Source organism: Lygodium microphyllum, chromosome 20 (genome assembly GCF_053477565.2).
Source record: "Lygodium microphyllum isolate KBCC chromosome 20, Lygodium_microphyllum_v1.1.10, whole genome shotgun sequence".
NCBI lineage: Eukaryota > Viridiplantae > Streptophyta > Polypodiopsida > Schizaeales > Lygodiaceae > Lygodium > Lygodium microphyllum.
In genome coordinates, this window is record NC_141154.1 from 69,792,516 (window position 1) to 69,816,819 (window position 24,304).

The 24,304-nt window shown below is 44.4% G+C and overlaps 1 protein-coding gene across 1 annotated transcript in view; it reads left to right on the top strand.

Annotated features, from left to right (window-relative positions):
* Positions 1-24,304, top strand: part of LOC148019000 (putative metallophosphoesterase At3g03305) — a 58,098-nt gene that overhangs the window by 13,419 nt on the left and 20,375 nt on the right. Inside the window, exon 2 of the mRNA XM_087701518.1 lies at positions 24,034-24,275. Coding sequence (XP_087557644.1) covers positions 24,034-24,275 — 242 coding nt within the window. The remainder of the gene's footprint in view (positions 1-24,033; positions 24,276-24,304) is intronic.

Consider the following 24,304-nt stretch of genomic DNA (forward strand, 5'->3'; position numbering starts at 1 on the left):
CTTCCACATGCCGTGTCCGTGGTGTGATGATCGGATTGCCCGTAAGTGCAATGGTACTCTAGTTGTCGCAGTAGACAACTGTGGGAGAGTCACATGGAAAATGAAGCGCCGCTAGTAAACTCCTCAGATAGATGGCCTCGGTGGTGCTATCGAAGAGAGTCCGGTACTTAGCCTCGGCCGTGGAAGCCACCACCGTCCCTTGCTTATGGCTGGACCAAGAAATGGGAGCCGTGCCCAAGGTAAAGAGGTAGTCGCCATGGGAATGCCGAGTGTCAGGATCTCTTGCCCAATCAGAATCAGTGTACCCCTGCAAACATAAACCAGAACCATATGTCAAGCCATAAGAAAAAGTACACCACAAATAATGCAACACACGAAGACATGCAATCCAATGTGACATCCCAGGTGCTATGAAATATTGACTAATTGAGTAAGCTAAATGTGGCCTAGTGTGAATTAACCAAAGAAGTTTTTTTACAACAGAACGATAGGCGTGTGCATCGAAGGGTTGTCCGAGGGTATCCTTCGACAAGTGGACAGTAGGATCAAGAGGCGTAGCCACTGGCCATGTCTGATCCAAAGTGGTAAGCTTGCCTATCTTGTCATCAGGCATGTGTGTGTACGCACGACACCCGAAGACTCTGAAACGGGAAATAACAAGCCGAGAGCCAAAAAAATGCCTCATACGGGGTCTTCTGAGGAAGAGCTGCAGTCGGGCACCGATTGAGGATGTACACCGAAGTGTTAATAGCCTTGACCCAAAGACGCTCAAGAAGCTCTGCTACGAATAGTATAGAGCGTGTCATTTCCATGACTGTGCGGTTCCTACGCTCTACGACTCCATTTTGAGAGGGGGAGTTGGTAGAGGTGAGCTGGCGAGAAATGCCATGCTTTTGTAGAAACTTGGAAAACTTGTGGAAGATATACTCACCACTGCTATCACTCCTCATGCACCCAACACGACAACCAGCCTAGTTATGAACGAGCAGCACCCAAGTAGAAAAATATGTGAAAGCATTTGACTTATGCTTGAGGAAGTATACCCACATGTATCGAGAACCATCATTCACTATTAAAAAGAAGTACATCGCGCCGTTCAAAGCAGCAGTGGATGTCGGCCCACAAAGATCAACGTGAATTAATCTAAGAGGCTCCTCAGCTTTATGTGTAGACTGTTGAGGAAATGGGGTACGGTGCTGGTTCCCGAGTTGACAGACTTTACAAACATCTCGAGCTAGCTTCAGGCGTGGAAGGTCCTCAACTAGTTCACGGCATGACAACTCATAAAGTGAGTCATAACCAAGATGCCCTAAGCGAAAATGCCAAAGACGCTCATTGTGCGTAGGCTCTCGAGATGTGGCTAAGGCCTGGAAGCTATGGAACACGGAGCCTTTGGTAGTCGGCTCGGTCAAAAAGTGTGTCATGTGGTATATGCCATTAGGCTGTGCCTCACCGCGTACAATCACTAAACCAGTCAGAGAGTCAAGGACCTTGACTGTGGTCGCTGTAAAGAAAACTGCTCATCCCAACCGGCAAAGCTGCTGAATAGATAACAAGTTCACCCCAAGCTGAGGGACATGATATACATTGTCTAGCGAAGCCAGATCCAGACCCTTGTCAGTGGCAAAACTGACGCAACCTTGAGGCTGAATCTTGACCGAGGAGTTGTTTCCTACACGGATCCGCGCGGCTGCTGGGGCTCGGGTACGGAAAATGTCCTCTATAGGAGTCATGTGATGTGTAGCTCCACTGTCCACAATCCAAACTGGAGCTGAATTGTTCGGCTGTGACGAGTGGGCCTTTGCAGTAACCTCGTCGGGAGGCAACTCACAGATGTAGACGAGACTCGCATCTGATGTCTCTATGGAGACGATATGGGCCTCTGCAGACCAGTCAGACAAGCCCTCTGGAGTTGAGAACGTTGTCGACTGAGATGACTGTGTGGTGGCAGTGTGAGTCTGACCTTTAAACTGCCCCTTCCCATCACCGTGTCTCCCCTGCTGGGGGTTGGCCGATTGAGGGGCGGGGGTCTGAGAGGTTTTGGTGCTGTGACTCGTGTCTTTGATCGACACTCGTCGTTAAAATGGCCAGCCTTTTGACAATGTTGACAATACCTATTCTTTTTAGGTACATTCTGCCACCTAGGTTTGAGTTGTGACTGGGAGTTTCCTTGAGAATCCCCAGATTGATTTAGCTTTTGAGTTTGATTTTGATTTTGAGTGGAGGTTTGGTTTGGTTTGCCCTTCCTTTGTTACCCTTTCTGAGAATGAGCAAGAAGAGACCCCTCTGAAGAGGAATTCATATGAAACTGATCGAACAACCGTGCGTAACGCAACAACTGACACTCAAATTCATAGAATGTAGGCATGGTAGGCTTTGAAACTATTCCTTCCACAAAATTGAAGTATTTCTTGGTGAGTTTATTTAGGAACAATGTGACCTGATCGTCAGAAAACTTGGGAGTCCCCGTAGTGGAGAATTCAGCGAGGAGACGCCGATACTCAGCCAACTTGACTTTCAAGTCATCCCGGTTAGTGATTTTGAAAAGCTGAAGCTCATGGTCAAGATTAATACGACGGGTCCTATCTCGAGCAGCATAGGGGTCAGTCAAGTGTGGCCATCGCTTTGACGCTAAGTCAGAATGCTGAAGTTGAGAATGAAACTCTGGCAATAAGCCCTGCATCAGCTTGACAATAGCGGAGGCATTCCTAGCCTTCCATGAGCGGATGACCTCGTATGGAACAAATGCGGGATTGGGTTGGGGTTCCAACCCTTATACTAGATCCCATAGGTTTTGTGAATCAAGGGCATGTCTCATCAAATTTGACCAAGTAGTAAAGTTTGACCCGTTAAAACGAGTCTTATCATTAAATGCATTCTTGGCAAAGAGTGGCTCAACCATATATATATATATATATATATATATATATATATATATATATCATAGTGGAGGTGAGAGTGTCTGATAAGAGTAAGGAGGAGGGGGAAGAGGTGGGTAGGCAGAAGTAGGCTGTGAGTGTCCAATGAGTATCGATTGATGCGGAGGCACTGGAACATGAATGTTTCCATCAAGTGCTGGTGTAGGTGGAGCCACTGGGACACAGTAGCCTTGTCCAAAGTAAGGCTGGGACACAGCATTATGACCAGAAGGTCCACTAGGCAATGCCATGGAGGCAAACTGTGGAGGCAACTGATTCACACTCGGGAGAGACTGAGTGGGATACCCAGGTTGCAATGATCCTGAAAGAGTGTATGAGGTAGGTGGAACACCACCCGACTGAGGGAAGGATGAGGTCCTAAAGGATGTGCCTATGTTTCCATACCCCCCCGATGTGATGTGCGGTGCGACATGAGGTGTCTGAAATGGAAATGTAAATGGTGTAAATGGAAGTGGTGAAGCAGCGGAAGAATGTGGTGGGATGGGTGGGTTTTGAAAGTGAGGTGTATGAGGTGCAGATTCCTTTTGTTCATTTTTATCATTTAAAGACTGAAAATGAAACTGTGAAGATGATGATACACCATGTAATGAAGTGAAAGGAACACCAAATTCAATTTGATTATGTGAAGTAGACGTAAAAGAAAGAAGGACAGAAGAAGAGTTACCTGGATTTTTCTTATAATCCCCGCGACGTGTGTTAACATACAAGATTTGGTTCTCTAGAGGACATTTTCCGTAGTTAACAGACTAGACTCTTTCTTCCACATAATCTCTACCAGTATATTGCAAAATAGAAGAGGTAAAAGAAGGCACAAAAGACGAATCAAAAGTACCTTGCACCGGAGAGGATGGAAGAGTCTGAAAAAATGGAACATACTCCGGATCTTGCTCTCCAAGAGGGGGGCCCATCCCTGATGGAGGTCTCGATGGCCCTGCAACATCATCAGACTTACGCGCAACATCTGAAGAGTGAAATCCATGCATACCTTCATTTAGAAGCTTTTCTCAAAGGGCAATCCTTCGGTCGAGCTGCTCAATCTTCTTTTGTCGATAGGCTATGATCAGTTTATATTCCTCAAAGGTCAGCTTGCCTATCTTTTCTTCCATGTACTCAGATGTTTCTCCCACCATGTCGGAACTTTGTGGAGCAAGCTGATCGGCCCACTCTCGCTCGGTTCTCAGCATAGGCTGATCTGGAGACTGAATCGGTGTTGATGTGTTCGAAGTCATTTGAACCTACTGTTGTTCTTTCTTCTTGCGAAGAGCTTTCAGATCAAAGGCCTAGGTTTCTCAGAGAGTACCAGGCTCTGATACCATGTAAAGAAAAATACCCTAACACAGAAACATAAACAGAAACCGTACGACAAAGCACATACTGATAAAAAGAACACAGTTAGGGTTAGGGTTAGAGTAACTCAGAGACAATGAACACAGTGAATAAATGAAATGATATGACTACTAATAATACGATGCTCATGCAGCAAACACACTATGCAGTGAATGAATACTGAACCTCGAACTCTTGTATCTCTAGGATTAGGCAGGGGTAATGAGCTGGAGAGCGTGTCGTACTTCGAACGGATCCCGAATCGCAGCAAGGCAGCTTTTGGATGTCGAACACCAGCAAACGCAGTAGTGAGAAGCTGGATCTGATGCAAACAACAGTGAGGAGAGAGATACTGAAAACGGAGCCTGCAGGAGAGAGAAAGACTGAAAACGCAGGCTGGACAGCCTGCAGGAGAGAGAAACAGAGCCTGTAGGAGAGAGAAAGACTGAAAATGCAGGCAGGACAGCCTGCAGGAGAGAGAGACTGAAAATGTAGGCAGGAGAGAAAACTGTCAGGGAGGCAGCTGGAGCCTGTAAACGCAGCAGCTTGCTGGTGTGGCAGGATGTACGACAGCAGTGCAGTGAACAACAGTCAGTTGCCAGGTAGAAACAGCAGCAATCAGCGTGTGGAGGGCTGGAAACAGGCGCCAGATTGTAGGGAACAGTGATGGACAGCAAGGGCTGAGATGTCCTCCGTGACCGGGGTGTGGGCAGCAAGCTGGTAACATTTGAAACCTGCAAAAATGAGATTGTCAAAGAGTGGAGGGCTGGCTGCCAATTTATAGAAAATTAGGGTTCTAGATCCTCTCCCACTTAACTTTCTCGATCCGCTTCCCGTTTTAGGGTTTTGGCTAAAGTAAGCCTAAAATAAGCATGTTTTGGGGCTGTTTAAGTGGCTAAGTGCATTTCTTAGCACAACATGGGACATCACCTTTGCAAAGAGTAGAAATAGGTATAGGGCCAGGGGGGAGCCTTGTCAAACCGATCTCTCCGGCGGAAACTCCTCCCCTCGCCTTCCGCCTATGAGAACGCTGCTGGTGGCCGATCTATAAAGTGCGGAGACCCCGTGAATCCAAACATGGAGAAAACCCAACCTCACCATGGTGCCCTCTAGGAAATCCCAGTCCACCTTGTCATAACTTTCTCGAAATCCAAGAGTAGTACGGCCAGTCTTTGCCCACTGTGCTGAGCCCACTCTGTCGTCTTAAAGAAGGTAAATACATTGTCTAGGATGCTCCTATCCTGGACAGAGCTTGTCTGTGTGTCATGGATGATGTCTGGAAGCACGGGGCGTAGTCGCCTACCAATCATCTTTGCCAGTGCCTTATAGGCCATTGATAATAAGGTGATCGGTCTCCATTGGGAAAGCTCCAGCCGGTCTCCCCCTTTGGGGAGAAGACTGATAAGGCCTGTCGAAAGACTCCCTGGCATCTGTCCTGAAGTGAAAATCTCCTGGAAGGCCATTAGTAGGGGGTCCTTCACCACTTCCCAGTAGGTAATGAAGAAGGCCTTAGACAGGCCATTCTCTCCCGGGCATTTCTGCCTGATCTGTGTATTGAAAGCCTCCTCTAGTTTCTTCTTTGTGAAGGGGGCTACGAGGAAGCATCCCATCTCCTCTGTGGCGAGGGACGGGATGTGATCCCAGACCTGCTGTTTACATCTCCGTTCTCTAGCTGAGGCCGTCTCCTGCTGGAAAAGGCACGTGTAATAGTCGGTGGCAATCTCCATCACCTCGTCCGGGCTAGAACGAGTCCTCCCATACTGATCCCGAAGGTTGCGTATTTGCTCTCCTTGCGGTGCAAGGCTAGTGCACCTGGAAGAACTCCTTGCACATCGTGTCCTCTTTCTACGCCCAAAAGGCAGCTGAGGTGCGGAAAAAGAACTCTGAGTGCCTGTCCTCTAGGCCAGCCATGGCTGTTCACGTGTGCACCTCCTGTATGTGGAGGGTGGGATCCCTTGGTGTCTTCTGTAATAATCTCTGCGTGGTTGCAAGGTCCGGCCGGAGTGCTCTCTCCTCCTCCCAGCTCTACTGCCTGGCCTGTATGGCTGCCTCTTGGCAGATTCTGCTTGACTCGGCTAGGACCTCTGCAACCTTCTCTGCAATTCGGTCCCTCCTGCAACCGGTCTATGACTCACATAAAGTGGTAGTTCCTTCAATTAACACCTTGACTTTACATACATACACATAAGCAGAGACCTCTCTCCCTCACTCAACACCAGATTGGCCCCGAAGACTAGCGCCTCTCTCGGTATTTCTTTATCAATTAAAAGATAGAAAATTACATAAATGGTAATGTTCCAAAATACATAACCTGTGAATAGTTGGTTTTCATCTCTTCTAAGTAAATCCCAGCTGCATAGGAACAATACAACACGTCCAGATCAAAATCCCTTACTGTCCAGCATGTGCATACTTCACTGTTCTTACTGTCCAGCACACTGTTCTTACTGTTCAGCATGTGCAGAGTTCACTGTTCTTATTCAACATGAGCAGAGTTCACTGTTCTTACGATTCAGCATGTGTAGAGTTCACTGTTCTTATTCAACATGAGCAGAGTTCACTGTTCTTATTTAGCATGAACACTCTTCTTATTCAGCATGAACAGAGTTCACTATTCTTATTCAGCATGAACAGAGTAAACACAGAATTGTATCTTCAATGGAATCAATCCATCATGCAAAGCATTTCTTCTGAGAATAGAGAGAGAGGTGATCAGAGGGAGCAAGCTCTACCTCCGTGCTTGAGTCAGAGACGCATAAGTACTCTCCATGGCTGGTTTTCTTGCAGTAATCTACCCTCAGCTCCTCCAAACTTCAATCTCCCATCTGCCCCTTATGTCTATTACTTTTTTTTTGAAAATGCTCACTCTCTCTCTTTTGGGAATTTGTGCCACATGGCATACATGTAACAATTTTCCCGTTTAAACCTTCTGGTCTAAAATTCTCCATGATCGCTGCAAAATTAGACCTCGTCACAGACCAGAGAATTAATCCTCGTGTAAGAACGAAGACAATTACGCGAATAGATTCTGGGGTCCAAAAATAGTAACTCCCTAAATTTTAGGGATGATGATCTTTGCATTCCTCAAGTTGTTCTGTGCAACTTTTATCATTGCGACCACATCAAAAGTGTAATGTGGCTCAATTACAGTGACTTTTATTCCGTGAGCATTTTCACATGTGCATCTTCTATCTTGGCCAGGCTCATTGTCCTGCACTATCTCCAGTGGCTAAGCACACAGTCCCAAACCAATGGCATTCTATTCTTTAGTGCCCATTCAATACGGAACTGGTCCTAAGGTTGAGTCAAACCATTAGTCCAATTTGTCCCAATGGCTGCCTCTTCTGGCCATGCAAAGATCCCGCTTATTCCAAGAGAACTCTGGGGGTAAAAAGCAACATCAACAAAAGAAAAGAAAAATAAAATATTTATATGAGTAAATAAGAAAAGTAACTGTAAAAAGTATCACCACTTGGTGACACCTCTTGCCCTACTCTCTGGTCCAAATCTGCTCTATCTGTCTCGTCACCTTCTTCCTCCTATAGATCAAGTGTTAGGAATCCGACAGGATCGTGTCTAGGGCGGATGCTGGGGGATCAAGTGTTAGGAGAACCGGGCAATGATCGGACAACATGGTGCCTGCCAATTGTTCAATCTGGCCTCCACGAGAGCCTCCCCACTCTTCCACATAAAACCTGTCCAACCGCTCCAGCAAGACTCCACCTAGCTGCCTGTATCCCCAAGAGAAGTCCAGCGACCTTTCCCTCGTGTGGAAGGCAGGGTCTCTCCAAGCATCATTGCGTGCTCCTACTGCCAGTAGAAAGACCTCTCATGTCTCCTGCTCCTCCCCAGCCATGCCTTGGTAGTTTCTCCTTTGCCCTGTTGGTCCTCCAAAGCCTCCAGGTTGTTGAAGTCTCCTCCAATGATCCAAGAGTCCACCTCTGGGAGTCCATCTGCGATCTCCACCCAAAACCTGATGCGTGCCCTAATCTTTGTAGGGGCATAGATGTTGGGATATAAAGGCCCGTTAATCTCCGTGTATATAGTACATGCACATTGTACATGTGAATGCACCCTTTATGTGCCCTAAGTATAAATACATTTTATTCTTTGTGTACCAACACATTGTTGGTACGCTTTTATCTTCTTGTACTTTCACTTTGCTTACACTCTCTCCAGCCGTCACACTCCTACGTTCCTGTTCGATCGCAAGCTCTCTAAGCTGTGGCCCGTCAGTCCAACAATTGGTATCAGAGCCAACAGAGCCAAGACTTTGCACGCTTTCAAGATTGTGGCGACGTCAGTCAGATGAGACAGGCAGGCGTCAGTCAGACGGTCAATTCCAGCGCGTAGGCGTCAGTCGGACGTGTCGTGACTGTCAGGCAGTTTCAGTGGGCAGATGCGCAGGTCAGACATAACGCAAAATGAGGCGTCTCGGCGGGCAGTACGTGATGCGCCAGTCAGCGGCATGCGCGACGGAGCAAGACGCGGACCAGGTACGCGTGGCGACAGGGACTCCAGGCACCGGCAGCAACAATCCACACGTGACAGCCGTCACGCGATGGGGCAAGGTCAACGGATCCCCCCTCCCCCGTTAGTTTTGTCCTTTTTTTAAATAAAACAAATCAATTTTCTTTAATCCCCTCATTAGCCGTGGCGGGTGTTCATACACCATAGGCACAGCTTCAAAATCTGTGCAAATCGGGCCACAGAATTTGGGGCTTTTCCCAGATTTGGCATCATTCATGCCTGTCAGTGACTTTTGAGTTAGAAATTGCAGACATCGTGGGCGGTGACCTCAATTAAATTGGGGATTTTGCAAATTTCGTCGAAATTTTGCCTTTCTTGGGTAAAATTTTTGACATTGGACCCCAGAAATTTGGGGCTTTTCATGTATTGGGAAAGCCTTACTCAGCTGGGTCAGATTGACTGACATTCATGCAAATTTGGACTTGAAATTTTGGGGATTTGCGCAGAATTTAGTAAATTTCTGCATTTTTGCCCGTGTAGTGGCTGATTAATGTATAAACAGCAGAGATTCATTTCTGGTCGAGGAAAAACAGCAGGGGATTTTGCTGGTTCAGCTTGTGCTTCCGCAGATTAGTGCATTTACTCTTGTGTTCGTGATAAAATGGCTGCAACTTCTTCCAGTTCAGACATCAAGAGTTTGATGGAGATTAAACGGTTTGATGGTCATGGATTTGACCTTTGGAAAGACTGTATGCAGGGCATTTTGTTCTTGAAGGATTGTGAGGATGCTTTGCAGGAAGATAAACCCTCACTAATGTCTGATGCAGATTGGGCCAGAGTGAATAAACAGGCCGTGGCTTACATAAAGATGGGTGTCACTGATGACATTTTGACAGACATTAAAGGTTTAGACACATGTTATGCAATATGGGAGAAGCTGAAAACTACTTATGAGATCACCACACCTGTTAATCAGGTGCATTTAATGCGCAAGTTGGTGAATATGCGACTGAATGAGTTAAAGCCTGTAGCTGAGCACTTGAGTGCATTTACAGGGATTCTAAATCAGCTCAAAGATGCAAACTTGGACTTTGATGATAAGTTGAGGGCGATCTTTTTGATCATGACATTGCCGGACTCGTGGGAAACCTTGGTGGTTTCACTCAGCAATAACACCAATCTCTCATTTGATGGGGTGAGGGGTTCTATCTTGAATGAAGAAATTAAACGTATGTCTAGTGGAGAAGGCAGCAACTGAGCTTATAATGTAAGAGGCAGGGCTGAAAAGAAAAATGCATATGTAGGGCAGAGAAACAGGAGCAAGAGCAAAGGAAAGGATAAGAGTGACATCACTTGCTATCATTGTGGTCGGAAGGGCCACAAGAAACCTGACTGCAGGTACTACAAGAAGGAACAAGAGAGAAATAAGAATGTAGGAGATAAAAAGAAGAAGGAAGAAAAGACAGATGCATTGGAGACATCCAAAGGCAAAGAAAAGGTCAATGTGGCCTCCAGTGTGGTCATAGAGGAGCTTTCGGATACAGAGGCTGATGTATTATGTGCAGTTGATTATGATGGCCTTGTATGTCACATGCAGGATATGCAGACTACCAAGGCTGATGTGATTGATGCACTCTTGTTAGTTGATGATGGTGTCACTCAGACTTGGATTGTAGACTCTGGTGCCTCTTTCCATGTAACTCCTTGCTTGGAGTGTTTTGCTATGTTTAATGCAGGTAGTTATGGAAAGGTGTACCTTGGAAATAACCATGCTTGCAGCATTGATGGGATTGGCACTGTACACTTGTCTTTAGACAATGGTCAAGAACTTGTGTTGAAAGATGTTAGATATATGCTTGGCATTAAAAAGAGTTTACTATCTGTTGGTCAGCTTGACTTGCATGCCTACACCACATTGTTTGGTGGTGGTTTGTGGAAAGTTTGCATTGTATTGTTTGCATTGTAAAGCCTTGAATGGCACATTGTATTGTTTGCATTGTAAAGCCTTGAATGGCAAGTTTCTTGGAGTTGCTGAAATTTGCAGCTACTTGGAGTTATGGCATAAGAGATTAGGTCATATGAGCCAAAAAGGACTTGATGCTCTTACCTCTCTGAAGAGGGTTGATGGAAAAGGCTCTAAACTTGATTTTTGTAATGAGTGTCAGTTTGGAAAGCAAATAAAAAATTCCTTTTACTCTGGTGTCTCTCGTAAGTCCAATGTCTTGGACTTAGTGCATTCTGATGTATGTAGTATGCCCGTGAAATCATTGGGTGGTGCTGCATATTTTGTCTCCTTTATTGATGATTGTTCCAAGAAGATTTGGGTGTACTTGTTGAAAAAGAAAAGTGAAGTGTTTGCTGTTTTTAAAACTTTTCATGCATTTGTGACCACTTAGATAGATAGAAAGCTGAAATGCTTGAGAACTAATAATAGGGGTGAGTTCACATCGACTGAATTTAAGTCATTTTGTGACTTACATGGTATTAAGAGGGAGCTTACAGCCCCTTACAGTCCTTCAAATGGGGTGGCTGAAAGATATAACAGGACTTTATGTGAAAGAGTGCGGTGCATGCTGTCCACTGCCAATCTCCCTCATGCATTTTGGGGAGAGGCACTCAAAACCGTGGTTCACATTTGCAACCGCTCTCCAAATAGGTCCTTAAATAATGACATCCCTAAGGAGGTTTGGTATGGCAAATCGGCCTCATATGACCATCTACATATATTTGGCTGTGATGCTTTTGTACATGTTAGGGATGAGCTAAGGAACAAATTTGACCCAAAGTCCACCAAAGGCATTTTCATGGGCTATGGTGATGAGGGTGAATTTGGTTACAGAGTGTGGTTACCCGAGTCCAAGAAAATTATTCGCAGCCGTAATGTTGTGTTTAATGAGGCAAAATTGTTGAAAGGCTCTTTAGCCTCTAATGAAGATCTGAAAAAGGTGAAATTTCAGAGTTTACAGCCACCTATAACTTCAGAAAATGAGCCTCAAGGTGCTGTACCACAGGCTGAAACTGATGATCAGCCGGTTACTTTTGAGCTAGATGATGATGGACAGCAAATAGAAGCACAAGGAGGTCATGGACAGCAAGATAGGCTTGCTGATTATGAAAATGCAGGTGCTGGAAATGAAAATGAAGGTACTGTACAGCATGAACAGCATGCTGAAAATGGTTTACAGTAGCAAATAAATTATTTGCTAAAAATAATATACCTCCTGATGTAGACCCAGTTCCTGACAATGTTGATTATTGAGTACGCAGGTCTACACGCGTAAGAAGGCAACTGCATAGGTTTGACCCCTCCTTGCATTATGTGATGCTTACAAATGAGGGTGAGCCTCTTACATACAAAGAGGCCAAGTCATGTGAGTTCAGCAGTAAGTGGGAGCTAGCTATGCAGGAAGAGATTAAATCTCTATATGCAAATGATACTTGGGATCTTGTGTCATTACCAAAGGGAAGGAAGCACTTCTAAACAAATAGGTGTACAAAGTCAAGATAGTTGATGGAAAACCCAAGTACAAGGCAAGGCTTGTTGCCAAAGGTTATGCACAAAAGGAAGGAATTGACTTCCAAGAGGTCTTCTCACCTGTTGTGAAGATGACCACTTTACGTGTGCTTTTTGCTCTTACTACTGTTTTGGATTTAGAGCTGTATCAAATGGATGTAAAAACAGCTTTCTTGCATGGTGACATTGATGAGGAAATCTACATGAAACAGCCCGAGGGCTTTGTAGTTCCTGGAAAAGAATAGATGGTGTGTAAGCTAAAACGCAGCCTATATGGGCTGAAGCAAGCACCATGGCAGTGGTACAAAAAGTTTGATACTTTTATGCTATCTCATGAGTTTACACGCAGCCATGCAGATCATTGCTTGTACATGAAAAAGGATACAGATGGCAGTCCCATAATACTTGTTTTGTATGTGGATGATATGTTACTAGTTGGGAAAAGAAAGACTAGCTTGGAGCTCTCAAAAATCAGCTGAAATCAGCTTTCTCCATGAAAGATTTGGGGAATGCAGAGCATATTTTGGGCATGAGGATTCGTAGAGATAGAATGCAGAAATTGTTGTTTTTATCTCAAGAAAAGTACATTGGAAAGGTACTCGACATGTTTAACATGGCTGAAGCTAAGCCTTTTGGGGTACCCTTACCTCCTTATCTCAAGCTTAGCAAAGCCAACAGCCCGAAAGATGACGTGGAAGAAAATGCTATGAAGGGAGTTCCTTATGCATCAGCCTGTGGCTCTCTTATGTATGCTATGGTTACTACTCGTCCAAACATTGCTCATGTAGTGGGAGTTGTTAGCAGGTTTATGTCAAATCCTGGCAAAGCACATTGGGAGGTTGTTAAGTGTATTCTTCGATACCTTAAGGGTACACAAAAAAAAGTATTTGCTATGGGCAGGGTGCACTTAGTTTGCAGGGTTATTGTGATGCAGACATGGCAGGTGACTTGGACACTTGTAGGTCCACCAACAGGTATGTCTTTACAGTTGCTGGTGGGGCTGTTTCTTGGTGTTCCAGGTTGCAAAACATTGTTGCATTGAGTACCACTGAAGCTGAATACATATCAGCTACTGAAGCTTCTAAGGAAGCTATATGGTTGAGCAGGCTTGTAGATGATCTCAGCATGTCTATGGGTACTGCAGTTTTGGGATGTGATAGCTAGAGCAGTGTATCTGGCTAAGAATGCCTTGTATCATTCACGCACAAAGCATATAGATGTGCGATATCACTTTATCAGACAGATTCTGGAAGATGGTCAAATCACATTGAACAAGATTAAAACACAAGATAATCTTGCAGATGTACTCACTAAAAGTCTAAGCAGAGCTCAACACGAGCATTGCATTCGACTAGTGGGAGTTGGTTAGCTAGAGATTCATATCGGACCTTTAAGTGGGAGGTTGTTGGGATATAAAGGCCCGGTAACCTCCGTGTATATAGTACACGCACATTGTACATGTGAACACACCCTTTACGTGCCCTAAGTATAGATACATTTTATTCTTTGTGTACCAACACATTGTTGGTACACTCTTATCTTCTTGCACTTTCACTCTGCTCACACTCTCTCTAGCCGTCACACTCCTACGTTCTTGTTCGATCGCAAGCTCTCTAAGCTGTGGCCTGTCAGTCCAACAATAGATATTGAGGACTCCAAGGCACAAGTCTCCAATATCTAGTCTGATCCATAGAACCCTCCCTGCCACTATCATCTCGTGGTATCGAACATAGGCGGTGAGACTCGGGCCACCACTTGTGGGCCTGTCAATGAAGCCGCCTTGGCCCCGAAACGCGTACAATCTGTTGTCTGATGTCCAAAGTCGTAGCAGCGCAGGCACTGCCCTGGTTGCCTAGTCACAATGACCTGCTGCCTAAAGGAGTGACCTCCAGCCTCAATCTCTAGGAACTTTGGTATGCTTTTTGTGTCTTTCATGGCCACTCGTACGTTTGGGACTCTTGGAGCTGCCACTGCATCCATGAAGGAAGCAAGAAGAACTATGCCAAAGAGCCGTTTAAAGTCCTCCACTAACTGGCGGTACTCTAATGCTAGTCTGAGGAAAAGTAGGGTGATTGGGTGTCTGAGAAAAGTGTTGTGGAGCACAAATGACTCCACTGTGAAGCCGCTATACCAGGGAACCATGTAGATGACCGCCTTCGTGGAGGCATAGGGCGAGCTCTCCACTAACTCACGGGCTGCGTTTGCAGAGGTAAGTTGAACCATGAAGATCCCTCGGCCCATGAGGATTGCCACTTTGATCTGCGCTGTACCAATGTGTAGCGTGGAGTGGAACTAGTCTCGTAGCTGGGCCCTCGATGGGGAGTGTTCAACAACCTGACCAAAGATCTCTGTTTCTTTCAGCTCCAATTTTGTGGCTGGGACGGCCAAGAGCTGTTCCTTAGAAAGGATGATGCGCAAGGTGTTTGATTGGGGGGCGCTCGTAGAATGCACCGGTGTCTGACCAGAGGTGTCCATTGCACGTCCCTACTGAGAATGTGCCAATCACATTGTTGAATTGTCGGAGGTGGGGGGAGTGTTTCTATAGATGGAGGGAGCAATGGGGGGGGGGGTGTACGATGGCAAGGGAGGGGGGGAGGGTTTGTTTTCTGACGATGATGGAGACACTTGGCGCCACGAATGATATCGTCAAGCTGAAACCACATGGGTGAGGGGCCTCGAGCTGCAGGGTGAAGGAGATGGGGAGCAGTGCGGGAGTTTTGGGGTGGGGGCTGGGGGCGTCAGAATGGGGGGGTATAGTGGTGGGCAGAAGCCGCAAGGTGGGGGAAGACAGTGCGGGGGCGGGGGGGTGCAGTGCGAAGGGATTGTTGGCGGGGGAAGCCATAAGGCGGGGGGGGGGGGGGGGGCGTGGGGCAGTGCTGGGGGGAGGCAACTCAGTGCTGGGGGGAGGCAACTCGAAGGCGCTAGTGTCTGGCAGGGGGAGAGGTACAGCGCGACGCGGAAGGGACAGGCGGGCGAAGTGGGTGGGTTGCAGGGGGCACGGTGGTTGATCGACGTTGATCGGTGGGAGAGGCGGGGCAAGTAGTAGGGGCGCACGCGAGGCAGGTCAGCGGTGACGAGCAACGGAGCTGAATATTGTAGTTGCTTACACATTGAACATTAAAGAAAGGTTTATAATAGGAGACAAATGCTCTATCATAACCATTGTTCTTGGGGGCAAAAACATGTCAAGGAGCAAGTAGATTAGTTGAGTTAGACATAGAGGCTCGATCTCCAAAAGCTGAAATACATATATCTATCCAACTTCCATCATCTGTCGACAATGAGCAAACCGCTTTGCTGGAAGACCCTTCGTGAGAAGATCTGCAGGATTATCATCTGTATGCACTTTGACAGGCTCAATGCTCTTGCTATCAAGTACATCTCTAATGAAGTGATACCTCACCTGTATGTGCTGTCTTTGCATGAAAGACGGGATTCTGTGCTAGCATGATAGCACTTTGACTATCACAATGGAGAATAGGTAACTTTGTAATGCCAAGCTCTCCCACAAGACATGAAAGCCATAAAGCCTCCTTGCATGTCTGAGTGGCAGCTATATACTTTGCCTCTGTAGTAGACAATGCAACACAATTTTGTAGTCTGGAGATCCGAGAGACTGCTCCTCGTGTGAAAGTAAACACATACCCATAAGTGGACTTTTTGTAGTCCGCATGACCAGCATAGTTTGCATCCGTAAACCAATAATAGATGCCTTTTGCTTTCCAAAGCAGATGCACAACTCCTTTGTGCCTTTGAGATATCTCATAATACCTTTCACTGCTTCCCAATGCTTTTTACCAGGGTTTGCCATGTATTTGCTAACCATTCCCACTACAAAGGCAATTCAGGACGTGTAGCAACCATAGGATACATCAAACTGCCAACGGCTAAAGCATATGGTATCTTGGCTATTTAAGCTTTCTCATCATCAAATGTAGGGCTGTCCTTTGCACTGAGTTTCACATATGGAGGCAATGGAATCCCAATTGCTTTTCCCCCCTCCATTTTGAAATGCTGCAAAACCTTGGAGATATACTCCTGCTGTGATAGATAGAGTGATCCTTTTGATCCATCTCTAAGTATTTGCATGCCAAGAATGTGATTTGCATCACCAAGATCCTTCATGTCAAAGCTGCCATGAAGACTTTGCTTCAGTGAGTCCAAGGCACGAGTATCCCTGCCAGCAATCAACATGTCATCAACATACAAAACCAAGATAACTAGGCTGCCATCTGCAGCCTTCTTTGTGTATAAGTAGTGATCCACTTGACTTCTATGAAAACCTTGAGACTGCATGAATGTATCAAAATTATGATACCATTCTCTTGGTGCTTGTTTCAGCCCATACAAACTCCTTTTTTAGTTCACATACCATCTTCTCTTTCCCTTTTACCACAAACCCTTCACACTCGTGCATATATATGTCTTTATGCAAGTCACCATGTAAGAATGCAGTCTTTACATCCATCTTTATGAGCTCCATATCTTTAGTTGCAACCAAGCCTAAAATGGTTCTCAATGTAGTCATCTTGACTACAGGAGAGAAGATCTCATCAAAGTCAATATCATGTTCCTGCTTGTACCCCTTCGCAACCAATCTTACTTTGTACTTTGGCGAGGAACCAGAAGTGACCTTTATCTTGTAAACCCATTTGCATGGAAGTGTTTTCTGCCCTTTAGGCAACTGCACCAAGTCCCAAGTGCCATTTTTCTCAAGAGATTCCATCTTTGACAACATGGCTTTATACCATTTCTTGTTGCCTTGTCTGTCCATTGCTTCCTTGAAGCAAGATGGTTCACCACAGTCTGTTAACATGACATAAGCAGCCACATTGTTTGCACCAAGAATGAATCTATCAGGTTGTCTAGTAGCCCTAGACGATCTCTGAACCCAATGATCATTGTTTGTTGGCTGTTGAGCCTGTAAATTTCCATTTTCAGCTTGCTGTCTTGACATTTCAGCTTGCAAATCAGCATTAACAGCTTGCTGTCTTGGCTGTTCTTGCACATCCAGTGGCTCATCATTATGGGCAGTAGCTGGCTGATCATTTCCAACATTATTTTTTGCATTTGTAGGTTCATTTGCAGCGGATACTTGCCGCTGTACAGCGGACACATTTTGCTGTTGAAAAGGTATTTCTTCTCGAAATACAACCTGTGGATCTCCTCAGTCTTTTCGGGCTGTTTATGCATGAGATCTTCCCAGAAGATAACATCATTGCTGCGTACTACTTTCCTTTTCTCAGGATCCCATAATCTATATCCCATTTCACCTTCATCACCATATCCTAGAAAAATACATTTACAGGACTTTGGCTTAAGTTTGCTGCGTTTTTCCTTATGTATGTGCACAAATGCTTTGTAGCCAAGCACTTTCAAGTGTGCATACGAAGGTGGCTTGCCTGACCACATTTCTTGGGGAACTCCCCTCCCCAAAGACGTGTTTGGGACCAATTAATCAAGTGTATGGCTGTCATAACTGTCTCTGCTAAAAAACCATGGGATAATGCAGCATCGTACGGACCTTATCCTGTATGGGCCGATTCATACACTCTGCAACTCCATTTTGGGGTGGATTATGAGGGACAGTGAGCTCCTTTTATATCCCTTTGCTGTCACAGAATGCCTGAAAGGCCTTGGACACATATTCCCCACCATTGTCAGAGTGAAGACACTTAAGTGTCTTATCAGTCTAATTCTCAACCAATGCCAATAATTTTTTAAACTTGTCAAGCACTTCATCCTTGCTACGAATATGGTGAAACCATACCTTCCGTGTAGCATCATCGACTAAGGTGACAAAGTATTTCTTTTCCCCTAAAGATAACCCTGGCATCTAACATACATCGGAATGTACTAACCCTAGAGGAGAAGATTTCAGCGAAAGAGACTTCTTATGAGACGTCTGTGCATGTTTACTATAAACACAATGATCACAATGCTCAAAATCAGCATAACGAAGAGAAGGCAAGTAACCCAAACGAGAAAGCACTTTCTTTCCACTTTGACTCATGTGTCCCAACCGGCCATGCCACAAAGAAACACTTGGCTGCTCGGTCCCGGCAACAACATGATCACTCACACTAGATACACGGAGAGGATACAAGGTATCACTTTTACAACCTATGGCAATCACTCTAGATCCCTTACAGATCTTCCTTTTTCCATCACCAAAGGTGGTATGAAATCCATCGTCATCTACTAATCAAGCTCTTCTTGAGCTTTGGTATATGCGGTACATGTTCAAGTGTGAAGACAAAACCATGCTGAAATTGCAACTGCACACTGCCAATACTTGCAATGTCACATGCATAGTTGTCCCCAAGATGGATAACACCAGGTTGACCCCCTGTATAGTCAGAGAACCACTTACGATGAGGGGTGACATGAAAGGAGGTACCTAAATGGAGAATCCAAGTATGCATGTCATCATCCGTATCTGCAAGTAAAGCATGTGTACTAAAGTGTGAAGAGACCAAGAGTATGTCATTGCCACTATCATTGTCATGAGTGACTACATTCACCTCTTTGATTTTGACACTCCTTTTCTTAGACTGACTCTCTTTCTTCTCTTCCTTGCTATCATCTGTCTTCTTACCCTTTCCTTTCTCTTTCTTCCATTTGTAGCAGTCACGTTTAAAGTGACCCTTCTTGCCACAATGATGGCATTCAACATCCTTCCCACGTGATTTACTGTCTCCCTTACTATCAGATTTGCCTTTATGCTATGATTTGTCCCTAGTATGCAAAGCAATCAAAGACTTAATTGGATGCATTGTTTTGCGGATTCATTTCTTCCATGAGTAGAGCACTCTCTACATTGGCATATAAAAGGATCGCATTAGAATTGCTTATAGCAGTCTTGAATGTATCCCAACTCTTTGGCAGAGTGCAAAGCAAGAAAGTAGCCTTAAATTCCTCATCAATCATGAACTTCAAGGCAACTAGTTGGCTGAAAATGGAGTTAAACTCACTCAAGTGAGTAGACATTGCTGTACCCTCTTTCATACTCAAATCCATAAGCTTTTTCAGCCAATAAACTTTGCTTGCAGCACTCTTTTGTGCATACAGTTTTTCCAGTGGAGTCCAAATAGCATAGGTAGAATCCAAACCTTCAATGTTAAACAGCAAGGCATCAGAAATCGATAGCGCGATGGTTGAGCGTGCAAGCTCATTTAACTCATCCCAGTCTTCTTGTTCCATATCTGCGGGCTTTGCCTCTTTGGTCTTAATCGGCTTTGCTTGCTTCTTCTGCAACAGAATATTATAGCACTGTTTTTGCTAGACTGCAAAGTTAGCCATGATTTTCAGCCCAAATGTGACCAAAAAATTCAGCAAATGCAGGTCCAAACTGCACACAAGTGACCAAGGTACAAACAAGTACCAACCAACAATAAATGACCACGTAGAAGCAGAAATTTCAGACCTGCAAATAAATTTCCAGAAGCACCAAACCTTGTGCTACAACACTCCACAACTGATTATAGTTGTTCCAAGGGAAAATACATCACATTATATGAGAAGTTCCAAAGTTTAGCTACAATTTCTGTTGTACATGCACCCGTGGGTACAAAATTTGACACGCATTGTCAAAAGCCCCAAAATTTTTGTGCTCAAAGTATCAACCATACATCTGCATTGTCTTTGGCATGTATAGAACATGCCAATTTTGCCAAAATAGAGCAATTTCAGCAAAACCCCCAATTTTTTCAAAGTGCTAGATGTCCAAATTGCATGGAATCAAACCCGCATGTACATAAAATGACCAAATGGCGCACAAATTTCGCCCAAACAGCAAAGCCTCAATTTGCACGGGGTCTAATGTGCATCAATGTCGAGAATTTGGGTAAATTTCAGTCCAATTCTTGCATGTACATGAAAAGCCCTAAATGTCGGAGGCAAAATGTCACAAATTCCTACAATTTCCGAGACAAATGATCTTGTTCTGCATCATAATCCCCAAATCCGAGAAAAGTCCCAAATTTTCGGGCCAAGATTACACAAATTTGAACTCTGTGCTTATGCTCGTGAACCTTTGTTAGGAAAGAGGGGTAAAAATTGATTTTTTTAAATAGAAAAAAGGATAAAGAAACGTGGCGGGGGGGGGGGGGGGGTCCCGTTGACCCACCATGTAGGTCGCCACGTGCCTGTCGTCGTCCAGTCGCTTGGAGGTTGTCACCTCCGCCTGTCATCACCAGCCCGTCGCATGCCGTCTCATCCATTTGCAACCCCCGTCAGTTGCCGTGCCTCAGCTGCCTGACTCGTAGTCCACGACCTGTCGTGTGCCCTGCAGTGACGACTGTAAATTGCCATCTGTTGCTCACTGCCGTCTGCTGCTTGTCAAGCCCGCCTGGGACTCTTGCAGCATCTGCCCTCCTACAACCCTGCAACACTTCCTCCTTGCCAGCGACCCCTCTCCTGCATCTACCAAATGCTGACGACTGGTGCCAACTTTGGAAAGCGTGCACGACTTGTGAGCTCTAATACCAGTTTGTTAAGACAGAGAGCACAAGGATTGAGATCACAATGCTTTCTCACAACAGAGAGACAGAGAGAGAGTGCAGAGTAGAGAGGAGAGTGAGCACGACGTTCTTGGATACAATGACGAGTGTACCTCTTTAGGTTTTTAGATATATATATATATATATATATATATATATATATATATGAATGTACAAATGTGCTAAGGGTGTGTTCACACCCGTGCACATATAAAAGGCATGATGGCCCTTTATTCCCAATATTGGCATTGTCTTCTTATCCTCGACATGGGCATTTTCTTCTTTCCAATGCACGATCGTACAATTTCCCATGAGAGACATTGTTCAAATGACACCTTCTTGCATGAGCATTCTCATTTGCATTGTAGAGCTACCACTATAAGTGTGAGATTAGGCCGTCATTTTCTTTGTTTTCTTCAACTCGAGTATAGTTTACACAGGTGCCTTATGCAGGTTGATTGAAAAGGTAGTGCTATGTTACATGTCCTTGCAGCCAATTTCATGCTGGTATTGTTAGTCTGCCTTATTTTGTCAAATTTTCATCTCTTGGTTGTGAGCCCTAGTTAGAGTTTGATAGGAACATTTGGAGCTAGTTTTGTGTATTTGTTTGGCAGCGATGTTGCCCTAGATGGTTGTGATCAACCCTAGATGGCTACAAACTGCCACATCAACATTTACTATGTAGTCACCAGCATTTATTGCTGCCATGTTAGCAATCGCTAGCATTTAGTGATGCCATGTTAGCAATTGTACAGGTTGGCCAACATTTTTGACATTTATTGCTGGTATCGGCTAGTTTTCAGCATATTTGGCTATTTATAGCCCTACCTAACTGGTTGGTCATTTATCATTCTTCGTTTTCAGCGGGTGCTCCATTCGGTGGTTGCAATGTTATGAGGACATGTATTTTTGAAACCTCACTTAACATGTGGATTAATTTTTAATCACATGGTTAAATAAATGTTGCACATGTGAGGTGTAACTGGAGTTAGCGTAAATTTACGAGCTCGGGACCCAAGGAAATCATGGGATGTCAAAGGCAAAAGTTGCTATAAGTTATGGTGCACAGACACTTAGTGGTATTTGGTGCCAGTTGTTGGCCTAGGTCATTCATTTGGCCATAAGTGTTAGTTGGTGACATTAGAGAAGTGGCATTTAATGGTACCTAACGCCAATGTGATAGTCAAAGATGACACAGAGATACTCAGGAATGGAAGTTGTCTTGCCAATTTAATTATTGGCTAGTCAGATTAATTTTCAGGGCATTGAAATAATTATTAGATTAATTTTCAGTATTTAAAGATTGAAAATTAATATTTAATTATGGATAATTATGGATAAATCATTTGGGAAGGCTATTACTTGCCAAAACTGCCCATGCAAGACTGAAAAACGTCTTTAGAGGTTGGAGAGAGGCATTTTTAGTGTATTCAACTTGCAAGAGAGAGGGAGTAGATGCTGCTGGTTTGATTTGCAGCCATTGGAGGATCTTTTGAGGTAGCTAGGGGCAAGAGAAGACCAATCAACAGCTAATGACAATATCTACAGGTTGTTAAGATAGGGCAACAGCAGTAAATAACTAATTTTCTTCAGTTCTTTGCATCTACAAGTTATTGAGACAAGGTAGCAGTAATAAATGACAGATTTTCTTTTGTTCTTCGCAAAGAAAGTCTGAATTTTCTCTCTCCTCAGCATTCTCTCTCATCTCCCTGTCTTTCTACAGCCTTGCTCCAAAGATTGCAGCATTGAGATCACCAAAGGTTAAGAAATTTCAGATTTTTATGCTGTAAATGCTAATGTGCAGCAAAAATTAGGGTTTAGCAGTAGCCTTGGGAAGTGTGCCAGAAATTGGAAGTTCCAAGACTTGGATTCAATAGGGTTGAAGCCTTTTTTAGCCTATTCAAGTGGGGGGGCCAACAAATCATTGAATTTGGGGCATTTCCCATCTCCGTCAAATCGGGTGAAGGCCAACTGATTGCCTGAATCAAGGGGCAAATCAGATTAAAGACTTGCTAGTCATTTTGAACAGCAAGGGGAGTTGGAATAGAGAAAGGGATTGGGAGAATCCCATTGTACATCAACTTCTTCTTCAATTAAGTTAAATAAATATTGAAAGGGGCGCCAGTTTGGGGCCAACAAGGTGTCCAATGTCCAAGATTATATGGTAAAGTGTACTTTTCAGTTTTGTGAATTTTTTAATTGCTGTAAATAGTACTTAATCAGGTTATTTACCACCCTATCTGAGGAGGAAGGCTAGTTACATGCAGTCTCCTCCGTCTTCGTCATGGACAACAAACTGCACGCTCTCCGTCTCCGTCACTGTCACAAGTGCTATCATCATTATTTGGCTTGATTTGGTATCCTCACTAATGCCTTGGGGTTGCGTGCAAGGATTGATCAGTCCTCATTGTATTCAGCTTTCTTCTTTGCTCAATGCACATCATTCTTCTCTTCCTACTTTCTCTTCTCCTCTCCTTTTCTCTCTGTGCTCGTGAGTCTCTTGCGTTGTGCACTCTCACAGGTATATCCTTTTATGGCCCAAGGAGAAGCCCAACATATAGAGATATTATGTTTCTCTTTCACCAATTGTGTGGTTTCAAGATTATTGTTTTTTGTTTGTCATTGCATCATAGTTCCTTGTGATTTTTTTTCGAAAATTAGCATTTATTACATGGAAGCAATAACTTCATATTGGAAACAAGTGCTTGATTGTGTATGTTAGTGAACTTAGTGGTTTTGTTTGGATGAAGAAAGTGACATGTTCCTAGGGGTGTTGCCATGGATGTGTCTCTAGCTCCTCTATTGAGGGCTATTGTCAGCTCCTTGTACTACTTGGCTAGGGTGTACTTGTTATTGCTCTATCCTCCAGATCACCCTCCGATCCAGTGTGGCTCTTCCTTAAGGCTTGAGGGTTTCATGGTCCCTAGATCATCATGTTTGGCTCTTTGATATAATGTCACATGTCCCTAAAGCCATTTCCATCCTCACTATATTGACAGTTATACAAGGAAGCATTATGCACACAGTTAATTGAGTGCTTGATTTGTGTTGTTTCTTAGTTTTGTAAAGTCAATGAAGTAATAAAACAAGTGCTCACATTTGGCCAATAAATGCTAGTGGGAAACAATGAGCACTAGATGAATGCTGTTAAATTTGCAAATTTATATGATGCAGACTGATTCTTCTTTATTACAAGGATGTGTAATTGTTTAAAATACAAATGCATGCAGCTCCTTTTTACCTCTCATGCTGAGTTTACTATACTTCTGAGGCATTCTTGCAGATGGAAAAACATTGGATCGTGCCACTATGCGGCAGGATGAAGCTGAGTGGATTCAATACAATGAGGCCATTTTCTCTGTTGTACAGCAAAGTGGTCTGCCACAGTATGCATTTTTTGACATGCATGGCAATCATGACAAGTTCGGAGTGCCAGAAACTGGGGGTCCCTTGGATTACTTCTCTAAGTACAGCATCAATGCCTTGCAGAACCGCACTGGAAATATTCAGAGTATCACATTGCTGGTGGCGTATTACTTACATTCACAGAACCA